Raw genomic sequence first — 14,189 nt, 5'->3', positions numbered from 1 at the left:
CAGAGTCTCTTTAAACCCAAGGGATTTTATAAATGACAGATAATCCTGTGTGAGTTTGTCCAGGAGACCAAAACATACAAGACTTCAAAGCTTTTCTGTGCCGCACCTATTGGTGCATCAAATCTGATGAATACAATTTAAATTGAGTTTGTCCAGGAGACCAAAACTTAAAAGACTTCAAAGCTTTTCTGTGCCACACCTATTGGTGCATCAAATCTGATGAATACAATTTAAATAAACCTATATACAAGTTCTGATTTTGTTAGGCAGTGCTCAGGCACCTCTGCCCCTTCCAGTCTTCTCCTTTGCTGTTACTTGAACTGCCTTTGCTAAGTCACCAGTTTGGAGCATAGGGGGAAAACCTTAAGAGCTGCCTGCAAGCAACCTGCCACATTTGCAGAGACACGAGAGACTTCTAAGTGAATGAGACAGGATTATGGATCCTCTGATTACTTCTGGAATAAGCCTAACCTCCCTACGGCATTGCGCAGAAAACTCTCAAGAGCAATGCCTGGGATACCAGGAAGAATGGAGCACTTTGCTAAGCACTATCATCACCATTCAGACTGGTATAGTATTTCACATCTATGAAACATTACTGCCACCCTGTGGAATCAATCCTAACTATGTTACGGGCTGAATTGTAAGATCAGTAGTGCTGCAAGGTTTAATTGGTAGATTAGTCAATGAAAGCTTGAACTCTGAGCATTAACTGAGCCTTTCAATAAGGTATACAAAAACCTCAACTGCAGAAAGGTGTGCTTGGTTATATATTTGGAACACCTTGCTATAAGGACAATAATGGAACAGATGTTCTTCGTCCAGTATTTCAAGCCAGCATATGGAGGTTTTGATAATGTGCATATTTAGTTAACACATAATCAATTAAAAGGAAAATGATGAATCAGCTGAACATTCTTTAACTGAAAACTAGCAAATTTCAGCACCAAATTTCTTATTTAAACCTGGACTTGGAAGCAAAATTTGTTTTATTCTCCAACCACCAAACTGTCCACAAGCTGATGAACTCAGAATATGCTGATTCAATGGCAACAGTATATAGGTACCTTTACCTAGGTAAAAGTGAAACTGCACCCTACTAAGCTCAAGCCTGCGATGTTAACAAAAGAACAGGGATCTTACTGTAACCAAAGCACAGAAAATGAGAGAACCAGGTTTCCTCTGATGCCCCCCCAAAAGAAATCATAACCCAAATATTTTTGAAGATTCTCACATGCATGCTATCCTCTGAAAGCTAGCATATTGCATAGTTAAGAGTGTGAGCTACAAGCCAGCAAGTCTCTGGCTCAAATGAGCTTCATAGGCTGCCTCTGGAAATGCATGGATAGTAGTAGTAGTAGTAGTAGTAGTAGTAGTAGTAGTAGCAGCAGCAGCAGCAGCAATAATAATAATAATAATAATAATAATAATAAAAATTTTTATTTATACCCCGCCCTCCCCAGCCAAGGCCGGGCTCAGAGCAGCTTACAAGCAATAATAAAAACAAGTTGAATGATTACAACTTAAAAACAAAATTAAAATACAATATTAAAATATTGAAACATTAAAATATTAAAATGTAGCCTCATCACAGGAGGAGAAGGAAAAGAAAAAAGAAAGAGAGGGAATCAAATTGGCTCCAAGCCAAAGGCCAGGCGGAACAACTCTGTCTTACAGGCCCTGCGGAAAGAAATCAGATCCTGCAGGGCCCTGGTCTCATGAGGCAGAGTGTTCCACCAGGCCGGAGCCAGTGTTGAAAAGGCCCTGGGCTCTGGTTGAAGCCAATCTAACTTCCTTAGGGCCCGGGACCACTAGGGTGTTGCTATTTATGGACCTTGAGGCTCTCCGCAGGGCATACCAGGAGAGGCGGTCCCGTAGGTACGAGGATCCTAGGCCGTGAAGGGCTTTGAAGGTCAAAAGCAGCACCTTAAATCTGACCCTGTACTCTACCGGGAGCCAGTGCAGCTGGAAAAGCACTGGGTGAATATGCTCCCATGGCAGAGACCCCATGAGGAGCCTCGCTGCAGCATTCTGCACCCGCTGGAGTTTCTGGGACAGCTTCAAGGGCAGCCCCGCGTAGAGCGAATTGCAGTAGTCAAGCCTGGAGGTGACTGTCGCATGGATCACTGTGGTCTACAATACTGGTCTACCTTAAAGGGTAGTTGTAAGGATTATTGAGATAATGTGCGTGAAGGTCTCTGAACACCCTAAAGATAGATATTTGGCTGAAGAGCCTGCTGTATCAGGCTAGTAGCCCATCTAATCCAGCATCCTGTGTTCTCACAGCGGCCGAACTCATGCCTGTGGGAAATCAGCCAGCAGGATTCAAGCGCATGAGCACTCTCCCCTCCTGTGGTTTCCAGCAGCTGATATTCAAAAGCTCTGCTGCCTCCGGCTATGGAGGCAGACCATAACTATCCTGGCTACTAGCCCTCAATAGCCCTCTGCTCCATGAATTTGCTTGATTCTCTTTTAAAGCCTTTTGGTCACATTTTTCCTCTAAGTGTAAATAGCATGGCCTTGCATTCAGAATGGAGAAAAGGCAACTGCATTTGCTCAGATATGGCACAAAGCATTCTCAAGGTAAAGTCTGTATTATTTTCCAGGGGAAGCGGGGCCAGAAGAGAAAACCTGAAAATAAAATTGTCAATGGAAAAAAAGACATTGGTAAGTGATCTCCTGCAACTTTTAATATTAAATTAGTATTTATAAATTGTAACTAATTTTCTATTTTAAAAAACCCCCCACGATAGGCAGAATTTCAAGTTTCAAGTTATTGTTGGTGTTATTGAGAAGCAAGGCTGACTGTGCTTACCACTTCTGTTGATGTTTCTGCATGTTCTGAAGTAACGTGTTCTTGAAGAGATGTTTCCGTATACCCCATTTTTCCACAATAAGGACAAGTAAAAGACTGTGGCTGCTCTACAGAGAAAGCTTCTCCACCATAGTACAAATCTGGGGGAAAAATAAGATATGTGAGAATTCCATTCATAAAAAATGATCATGGTTACAAATATAGGACACACCAAACTTAACTCAAACATATGGTCTAATGTACAATTCAATTATGAAGAGTTGCATCCAACTAATTCACAGTATGTATGGAACTTCCATGAGTACAACACAATATTCCCCCTCTTTCTTCCCCCTGCAGCCCCCAAATTTGCTCTGGGTTTGCTCCCAACTCTCCAGAGCAGATTTGGGGGAGGGGGAAGTTCTATTGTGTTTACACAAGTTGTTCTGCACACCCAATTGAACACAATCATCTCTCACAATACAGGATTTTCATTTTGTGTTTTGATAGCCACATAATCTATTATTATTATTATTATTATTCAGAATTGAGAAAGAATCTACAAGGCAAATGGCATTTTCCTACACAAAGTAATCCTAATAATACTATGCTTAGAAGTGCTAAGTGTGTTAATATTTTCACACCTGAAAAAAAAACCAGTGTCAACAACCACTAAGGCATCTTACAGAATAATATACCGTATTTTTTGCTCTATAACACGCACCTGACCATAACACGCACGTAGTTTTTAGAGGAGGAAAATCTGTAGGCATGCCACCTGTAGGCATTCCCTCCATAACACGCACAGACATTTCCCCTTACTTTTTAGGAGGAAAAAAGTGAGTGTTATGGTGCAAAAAAATATGGTACATCATTAGTTCTTTAAACAAGAAAAGCTCAAACACCAGATCCAGTTTTCCTCTGCTGCATTTGTAGCTGGTAGGAGTTTGTACACCTGGACTCACAAGAAAGTGGTCACAAAGCCAAGCAACCCCAAACAAATATACAAGCAGAAACACAAACTGCTGTTCTCCACCACCACAACTATAGAATGACAATAAAGCCTTACTTGACATGTGTTTATGCAAGGAAAATGTTATTTCCCCATTGAAAGCAGAAGCATTTTCTTTGTTCCCGCAGAAGTCCCACAATGAAATGGATATACCATGAGTAGCAGCAGCAGCAGCAGTGCACTTGGCAGACTGGACTCAGCCAGTAGAGCAGGAGAATTGATCTCAGGGTTGTGGGTTAGAAAAGATTCCTGGATTGCAGGGGGTTGGACTAGATGACCCTGGCGATCCCTTCCGATTCTATGATAATGACAGACATAACCTCTACTAGATATATGTGCTGCCTCACTTGAAAAACTGCCACCTATTCTCCATGTCTTAACTATGCTGAAGGAATCTGTCAGCTCTAACATTAAACCTGGTTAGAACTAACCAACAATTCCCTTAAACCAGAATTTGAAACCAAGATTAACATCTATACCACCAAACTGTTTAAATGCAGTCCTGGGGAAAGGTTTGCTTCAGGAATGAGACAAGTTGTAGGGACAGAATTCAGGTCCCAGATGTTAGATTCTGATTGCTGACCCCTCTTCTCAACAGGGAACAAATGTTATGACTGCACAATGCAAACATTAAAGCAACACGGAATGCTTGAAGCCGGATAATCCCACTCTCCCCGCAGTGGAAGTTACTCCAATACAAGAAAGGTTGGGTAAAAGATCCAAGTACAGCTATTCTTCCTCAAACATACAAAATAGAAAACATCCTTGAATGCTGTTGCACGTGCCAAGCTATGAAAATACACAAATGATGCTTATGTGAACTTGAAAAAGAGCAAGAATGTCACTCGGGAATACAGACTGCTACCTGGTCCCACAGAAACCAACAGAAATAGGACAGTACTTAAGAAAGCTTGCTCTATATATCTCTACTCTAGCACTTAAGCAGATTTTAATGAGGCCACATAAGTGACATTAATACGGTTTTCAAGTGAGTTCTAATGAATATCCCAGAAAACTATATCCATGGCAATAAGCTAACAAGCTCCCTACGCCCCCTTGTAGTCAACCAATATTTTCTTAAATGAAAATCTACTGAAGAACCATCACTTTTTGTAATACAGTGGTACCTCGGGTTACATACGCTTCAGGTTACAGACTCCCCTAACCCAGAAATAGTACCTCGGGTTAAGAACTTTGCTTCAGGATGAGAACAGAAATCGTGCTCTGGCGGCACGGCAGCAGCGGGAGGCCCCATTAGCTAAAGTGGTGCTTCAGGTTAAGAACAGTTTCAGGTTAAGAACGGACCTCCAGAACGAATTAAGTACTTAGCCCGAGGTACCACTGTACATGTGTTTCTCACTATAAAGGATTTTAATCTCCGTAGGAGCATGAAGAGTTTTTAAGAGTACATGTAGCCTCCCAATCAGTTTTGGTCTGCAAAGCAAAGCTTTTGGTACCATTACCGCTGTTTCTGTAAATGATGTTCTGGTTTAGCTATTTGCAACAGTCATCCCAGACACTAGCCAGAAACCTCTGGAATCCATGTCCGAATAGGGCAAATCTTAAGTTTCGCACTGCAATCCAGGCATCACAATGTATCTGTAACACCATAGATAAAGCTAGTGGTGTTTTGTGGTTTGGGGGCATGGGGAGTGGGGAGTGGGGAGTGGTGCTTGCCAGTAGAGCTCTAGGCTGAAGCAGTCAACCCTGCCGGTGAATCAATTTGCTGAGGCACTTAATGGCTGGCTTTGATGGACCTGTTCCATTTTATGCTATTTGTTTTCATTTGATGCTTATTCATATTGTTTTATTTTTCTTTCGCAAGCAGCTCTGAGAACCCATATTTAAAAGTGGGATAGAAGTCTTCTATATACTAGATCCTACTATCATAAAAAAGGTTGTTTCATCAGAGGGAAGGAAATGCAAAGAGTCAGTACTGGGTTGCAGTTATGGGGGAAATTAGCAACATTATTGGTAACGTAGTCCAGCCAGTTCAAGCTCGGTACCTCCTCTCTACATTTTAAAGCAACAACTCCTCAGCAACATTAAAACCATTTGTCCTTTATCTGGTAGCGGAAACCTGCCCTGCTGTGGGCCCAGGGATGGAAAGATGGTTTCAAATTTTACAATCAATAACTGGCTCAAAAGGGTTGTACATGCTGCAGTCATGGAAAAAATTGCTCATCAGCGGTGTATGCTGCAGGAAAATGCAGAGCCTGAGGATTGTGTGAATATTTGTTGTAATTTTATTACATATCTCAGAATCGCCGAAGCTCAATATAGTCCCCACAAATTATTTATCTGAAAGTAGTTTTAGTATTTCACCCATTTGTTTACCTTACCCATGACTTACCCAAATTTTTCTTTCTTACATTTAGAATCTGTTAACGCTCTTTCGTTATTTTAATCTAAATGTGAATTTATATATATATAAATGGTGCCATTTTTTTCTTTTATGTACCCAAGATGTGTACTGTTGTTTTGTTCTTTTCTCTTTTTTTAAAAAAACACACATGCATACCCATTGAATTAAAAATAAACAATTTTAAAAAGGGGTTGGTTCATCAAAGAGAAGGAAATGCAAAGAGCCGCCTGTCCCTTTGTGTTTATGAATTGTTCCTGCTCCTCACTCCTGAATCTTCTTTTAAAATGAAATGCAAAGCAAAATGATATGCCAATATAGTGGAAAAGGCCCAGTATACTCAGGTCTTCCAGTGACACATGTCTGAACAAAATGTAACATGGGAAAAATTATAAGCCACAGTAGACATTAGTCACATTTCACAAAGTGAAACTTGGCCCCTTCATTTTCTGCAAGAGGTTTGCAGCTCCAGAAGTCCTTTTCTACACTACAGCAAACAAACCAGAAAGCAGAACAGGATATGAGCTGGTGTGTAAACAGCAAGTTAGTTCCACTCAGGCCTGATTCATAACTCATACTTTGCGAATTCTCCCCTTGTGCTTCTGCTGCAGAAGCAGGATAGTTCTTCTCAACGCACAGTCCGGCACAATCACAACCCTCTGCTGGTTGTGCATATAGCTACCATCTGTAATCTATGTCCTGTGCAGACTCTTCTATAATAAAATGCACCATACCAATGATACACTTCCCTGTACTGACACGGGTTGTGGTGATTTACTATGCAAACCAACCTATCCATGAAGGGGGGTGATTACCCCTGACATGCAACAACCACCACACTTCCAGGATGAACCCATTTTCTTGAAATAAACACATATGAGCCTTTAGATTTCCCCTCAACGCCATCTTATCCTTGCAACAAGCTGTGAAGTAGCCAATGAGCTTGATGGTGCAGTGGAAACTTGGACCTGAGTCTCCCCAGTTCCCTGCTTGACACCACACAGGCTCTTTCACAGATCCTCTTCTCCCAGAGATTTGACAGAAAGCCTGGCTGAGGAATGGACAGGCAGAAGGGAGGGAATAAATTGAGGGAAATTTCTGGCTGGACTTCCTGCAACTCCACTTAGAGAATAGGGACAGGACAAGCTAAGGGCTGTATGTCGAAACTGGAATACAGGAGACAAACATAATTCATAAGTGGATGAGGAGGAAACACTGTAATGTGTGAATGAAGAAACTGCAGCTCTCCTATTTTTGTCAAACCACCAAACAAGCTTGAGAGGAGGCAAGTAAACCACACTATAAACAAACCTGTACTTGATAGACGTACAACCACATACACTGGAGGCAGTATTCTGCTAAATATAGGCTCTGGTACTTGTCTGGAGAGCTAATATGCCCTCCCTCTGTTTGAATACCACTTCAAAACAAAATATTGGCCTCAAAGGAGTCTTATCTCAGGCTGAAGAACGGAGTTTAAAATGCTTCAGACAAATAAATTTTGATCATAGATATTAAAAATAACTTTTCAACAATGATAAAGTCATAGAACCTCAAAGTAAGAGAGAGCTATAAAATTAGTAAAAGAGAACCTGCTTACATCACTGGAAGGTATTTTATAGCTACACTCCCGTAGCACTATTATAACCCAGGTATGTCCCAAGGAGATACAAGAAATGAGTAAGGTGCACTGAAGCTACAGAGGCTGCCCAAACCTGTAGTATGTCTAGCAAGGCAAAATTACATGGTTTAAGCAAGTGAATATGTTATGTATCAAAGTCAAAAGGTGTAGTGCAGTGGCTACAGCAGTTCTACTCCACAAGGGAGGGAGGGAGGGAGAGAGAGAGAGAGAGAGAGAGAGAGAGAGTGTAAAAGAGAAAACGAACAAGAAACAGTTACAAATTAGGGACATCTAATTCCATTTTGGTGGTCAAAACATACACCAGCTGAGCCAACACATGTTTTGACCACCAAAATGGAACAACTTGTTGTTTTTGATGGAATGCTGGCCACTTTTACTCTGCTCTGATTATGCTGTGGGCTTTTCATATATATATTATTGGAATTTAATATTTGAAGTTCTGTACCACTAAAATGAGAATAGCCATATTGCACAGGTTTATACCTTCGGTTTTCTGGGGAAAGGTACCAATTCATTTTTGAAATGTTTTCTCTCGCTCTCACATCTCCCTACACTTTGAATTCTGTATCTACAATTTGCATTCTACTTCTACTTGCCACACTACTACTTCCTCTTGAAAGGCTAAGGAATTAACTTCACTTGTTTTTCCTTCTAATTCCGGGTTCAACAAAATAAAACAAAACAAACCACTGATGAACAGCAACAATAAAAAGGAATTAACCTGTATTTGATTATTCATGTTTATGAAAATTCTCATGTGCTTTTTAAATAACTGAATATCTCTTCCCATCTTCCTGTTTCTTCTTATACACAAAATCCAATTCTATGCAAGTTGACTCAGAAGTTTCACTGAGTCCAGTTAGGCTTCACTCCCAAGTAAACATCGATTGGATGGGAGGCTAAAAATCATAAAGTGTCAGCAAGGGGCTTAACTTTTTTAAATTCCCTGTGCAGTGCTTGTTTGAATAGTGCTCATATTACATGCAATCAAAACTAAATGAAGAAAAATAAAAGCAAAACAAAATAATGTATACGTATGCCATCTGAAAAGAGCAAGGTCAGTTTGGGAAACATCCTAAGTTATATAAAAATCACTATATATGTCTTGTGACCCCCCAAAAAAGCAAGAATCACTTACCAAAATCTACCCTTGTTAGTATGCACTGCATTGGATGGTCAGTTGTATGCCTTGTCGTCGTTGCACCACTTTCATAACAAGATGCACACAGATCGTAATCGTAGCAAATTAAACACTTGTATCTGCGACCTCGAAAATTTCCTTTTAAACATGCATCGCAGCTGACACCTACAAACAAAAAGAAATGGTTATTAACTATACATTATACTATATTTAAATGTAAAGTAGTGAACCTAGTAATACCTACAACTTCAAAAATTAATTTAACTCCACTGTTAAGTGTTTCGTGTTAGTCATATAAGTTTCTATTGGGAAAGAAAGGTGGGCTATAAACTGGACGAACAAACAACAAATTTGGGTGTAGTTATTGCAGTTATGTGAAGGAAACATTTGGGTTGCTTAGTGAATATCTTCTTGATTAACCCTGAAAACAAGAACTCAAGGTATGAAAATCACTGGATATCATTAACATACTAATTGTAGCATGCTTGAAGAGCTGTGTAGATAAATATCTGTGCTTCCTAGCAGTAGTCACCTAAAAGTTAATGGTAACTTTGAGTTTAACTATAACTACTATTGTGTCCACTTCAGTTGACTGGCAATGTGTTAATTCAGAAGAATGGTCAATAACAAAATGAAATAATGAGTTTCTAAAAGGAGGAACTTTTCAACAGAAGAATATGGTAGAAGAAAATTTTCAGCTCCACATCTTTCATCTGAAACAACCTCTCTATTAGTCCTTGTTACCCAAGTAGCAACAAGTTCCAGAGATCTTACCCAAGTAGCAACATTCCAGAGATCTCCTTGCACTACAATACAAATTTTCTTCACATTCTGCAATGTTTCTGCAGCCAGGGATTTGGATGCAGACTTTCCAAGGATAATACTGTTCCTGGAACGCTCTTCCCCCCACTTTGTCCTTAAGGTGGAGCTACTGCTGGAGCAGAATCCCATCCACCAAGCAGAATAAGTTATTCTGTTTGATTTTATATTTGCACAAGAGTATAACCTGATCCAGGGACGTGGGTGGGGGCACTGTGGGTTAAACCACAGAACCTAGGACTTGCAGATCAGAAGGTCAGCGGTTCGAACCCCCGCAACGGGGTGAGCTGCCTTTGCTCGGTCCCTGCTCCTGCCAACCTAGCAGTTCAAAAGCACCTCAAAGTGCAAGTAGATAAATAGGTACTGCTCCGGCGGGAAGGTAAACGGCATTTCCGTGCGCTGCTCTGGTTTGCCAGAAGCGGCTTAGTCTTGCTGGCCACATGACTCGGAAGCTCCAGCCAATAAAGCGAGATGAGCGCCACAACCCCAGAGTCGGTCACGACTGGACCTAATGGTCAGGGGTCCTTTTACCTTTATATCCTGATCCAACCCAACATATGCATAATCCTAAAGATAACAATTTGCAAAAAAACAACAACCCACAAGTACAAAGTGTAATAACCTTCCCACTTTTTATTTAGAAGTTTGCATGAATAGGAATCTTATTTATGAATCTGTTAAGAGCCACATAACATTTAACCAACTTTAAAATGTTTCTAGGTATGTTTTAAAATACCTAGTAAACTCATAATCTCAAGCTTCTAATTTATAGTAATTGCACAATTGCCTGTCTGTAATTGCCATGCAAATGTTTAAACAGAACTGAACGTTCTCTTTCAGTTACAGATCTAGAGCAAAGATCGTGAGCAGTACCTCGCTTCAATCCACGCCAATCTCTCAAAAACACAACTATTTTTCAGAAGACCCTGGCAGCTGGTTCTGTATTTCTACAATGACTCTCACACTTAACTGGCAGACACCAGCTCACAGCCCTCACAAGGGCAGTACTGCCACGGATCACTTACTACAAATCAAGGTACTCAAAATAGTGCTTACAGCAACACTGTAACGTAGACCACACAATGCAACTGAGGGCAGGGAACACCGAGGCTGAGAAAATATAGCAACTTGCTATGCAGTGAGCTTGTACCAAGAATGCACCATGCATTTTCGTCTTTCAGACTACCTGTAATGAGGACATCCTCCCCCCCAACGTTGCCAGCCCTAGTAAATTATTGATAAGTGAAATATGAATGTGCATCAGTGACAATAAAATAGAACTGCTTTCCTAACAAAAATCACACCCACACTTTAAGCCAACAGTCCTCCAACTAAATGGCAGGCCTCAATCAACATACAAGCACTCCATTTATCAGCAATAAAACCACCTCTCTTTGGATTTCCAGAACGCTGACCCAATTTCCAACGTTGTTCTATGACCATTCGCCGAGGTGTTTTCTGTCTCCCCAATCCCCACACTTTTACTTCCCCAACAGATTTAGATTGCCAATAGAAATAGGACAGAACCACTGAAAGCTATGCCACTGGAGGGTAGAAGGATAAAGATAAAAATGGCTCAGTCTAATTTTAAATGATGGAACAGACTACTTTCCTAAGATGTTTTCAGCATTATTCAGCCGCTAACGTTTCCGCGTCCAAATTTAAAAGGCTGCTGTTTCATTTGGTATCATCTAGAAATGTTAAGGTGAGCTTAATGGGGTTTGCTTTCTCATCAAAATGTTATAAGCTTTCTTATAATGAAGGCGTAAATAATGTTTGTATCAAACAGCAATATGCAATATCACAGTATTTCAATTTTGTAATTAAATGCTCTGGAGCAGTGTTTACTTAATTGGATTCCTTTACAAGAGCACCCCCCCCAAAAAAAAGTTGCAGGGCCAGGCTGGGCTCTGACGGTTGATTGGGGCAGTCCTGAAGGAGGAGCCAGGCAACCTTGTACAGTTTCCGGTGCTCCTTCTGATGCTTTCTTTTCAGAATGGTTAATTGCTTCCATTTTTCAAAGGCCACAAAAGACACCTGAAATAACCCAAGGGAATCAAAACGGCAGCTAAGGTGTGGAAAAGCACCACATTATGATTTTTGGATTTTATTGTACTGATGATATACACAATTTATTTTCAGCATAACAATGGGGGGTGGGGTGGCGCCTAGATATTCCATTGTGGCAACTGTAACTCAGGTTTAAGGTGTCATTTGGCGACAGTATACGAGTTTCTAACACTGATTTACAATTCATAAAGTGGGAATGGCCCAGTTTACACCACTTACACACCTTTCCAGTGCAAGTTCAAGAACCTGATCACTTGTTGCAAGGAAGTTCAAGAGACTCCAGTACCCAGACTACACCAGTCCATGAAGGTGCAAATCCTCTTTTGTTTGAGGGATCAATTTTAAATGGGCAGATTGAACTAAAGTGTCATTTGACCAATCGTTCTCACTCCCCCCCCCCCTGTATTTTCCATAGGCCACTTGAAAATTGCTGAGGTTCTTTGTGGATCTTGTAATAAACCAGGCTAGACTGCTAAGATGAGTACCTTAACTGGCAGGTGTTTAGGGAGAAATCAGTAATCACCAGCAACATACTATGAAGGTCAAGGGCCCCACGCCAGGGCCTTGTTATCTAGTTCAATAATCTGGCACTGGTCAAAACAGCCTCAATCTCTACCATCACAACAGAAAAAAATTAATCAAGCACAGGGCCAAGGTCAAATATTCTTGACTCTTCTTCAACCTTTCTGTGACCACATGAACAAAGATTGTAGACCACAATTTCTCCTTATTAAACAATGGTAGTCAAATTGTAATAGATGTGGCTGAGAGTGAAGGCTACACTCTTTTATTGGTTGAGACAACTATGGTTCCAATATGATAGTACAGTAGAGAGTGAAAAACTATTTTTAGAAGCAAATGTGATTTTTAATACTACATGGTAGTTTGGGGTTAATAAGTTTGTATGTTAAACTTATTACAGTATCTATTAAAATACCTATGAATGATATTTTGGCAATATTAATTTAAGTCAATTAGTTAAAATACATTCATTAACTAAAAATTATGTAATCACTGTTTGTAAATGCACCCAAATGTCTAATCTCAACCATTTTTTTGATGTGTCCTGGTTTTTACTTTTTGAAATGTGGCAACCCTAGTTATAGGTAAATTCATTTCACACTGACTCACAAGCATCACATGACACTGCATTAATTAAGCCAACAGGATATGCAACGGTCCCTCCCCCCTTCAACTTCCAGAAGATGAATAGGCAATAAAGGGAGAAAAAATAAGTTCTTCAGTCTTAATAAGATAAATGCTTGATTTGGATGTGGCTTTATGTACAATAAGACCACATCTTGGAATTCCACATTTGTTCATGGCAGTTTTCAGAATACAATATAAAAATAAACAAAAACATCTGCACGTCTCAAAAATAAACCCATGATGACAAGTTCAAGGTACAAGAAATACATCCATGTTCTCATCATTGCCAACAGCTATCATTTTGCGGTTTTCAGGACTTTTGAATTCAGAATGGTGCTTTTTTCCGACTGTGGCCCCCCATGGGTGTAACCAAGGGGGGCAATTGCCCCCCATAAGTAAAAAGCAATACAATTCAATACATAAGCCTGCCCCCCTAACAAAAATTCTGGCTACACCCATGTCCCCTCCCATCATACCGGTAGAAAGGTTTATACCTATTTAAATGTTTTGTTTGTAAATAGAACATGTTTTATTTATATTTTTTATAATTTATACGATGTAATTTATTTATATTTTTTATAATTTATACAAAATACAATGACATAAAATGATAGGAACATAATGAAATAGTTAAAGCAGAAAAACATGGAACCCCCTGCAATGTAAGAAACTCTGCTAAAGCATCCATGACAGATGGCCATCCAACCTCTGCTTAGAAACCTCCAAGAAAGGAGAGTTCAGAACCTCCCAAAGGAGATCCATCTTCCATGTATTATAAAAAGTAAACAACATTTATCTGAGCACAGTTATTTGACACAGAGAGGGAAACCTACAGATATAATCCAAAAGGTGCACAGGGAGTTCTGTATATATGGGAAAATTTTAAAAAGCAAGTGGTCTTCACTGACCTGGTGCAAAAAAATCTTGTCATCCGGAGGAGTCCTGGCTGCCTAGATAAAACCCTATAGCCCCCCACACCTTTACCTGGGAGTAAGGCCCACTGAACTCAGTGAGGCTTTCTTCTGAGTAGACACTTAGGTATTTACTAGATGCAAGTCAGCCGCACCAGACGACCCCATTCAGCTAGGTACTGGGGTGGATTTCACCCTGTGCCTTGAAGAGCCGGGCCGAAGCTGCCAATGGGCCATGTCCTTTGGCAACATCTGAAAGCCCTGATCTGCCAGGTGCTGGGGTGGATTG

At 40.3% G+C, this 14,189-nt stretch overlaps 1 protein-coding gene across 2 annotated transcripts in view; it reads right to left on the bottom strand.

Moving 5' to 3' along the window:
• KCMF1 (potassium channel modulatory factor 1) overlaps positions 1-14,189 on the bottom strand; it is a 42,679-nt gene that overhangs the window by 6,257 nt on the left and 22,233 nt on the right. For both annotated transcript variants that reach the window (XM_082205088.1, XM_082205089.1), the window contains exons 2-3: positions 8,949-9,116; positions 2,816-2,955 (exon numbers count right to left, since the gene is read on the bottom strand). In XM_082205088.1, coding sequence (XP_082061214.1) covers positions 2,816-2,955; positions 8,949-9,116 — 308 coding nt within the window. The remainder of the gene's footprint in view (positions 1-2,815; positions 2,956-8,948; positions 9,117-14,189) is intronic.

This window comes from Podarcis vaucheri (genome assembly GCF_965113315.1).
Source record: "Podarcis vaucheri genome assembly, chromosome: 17".
Taxonomy (NCBI): Eukaryota; Metazoa; Chordata; class Lepidosauria; order Squamata; family Lacertidae; genus Podarcis; species Podarcis vaucheri.
The sequence above is the reverse complement of the archived record's forward strand: the minus strand, read 5'-3'. Positions and strand labels throughout refer to the sequence as shown.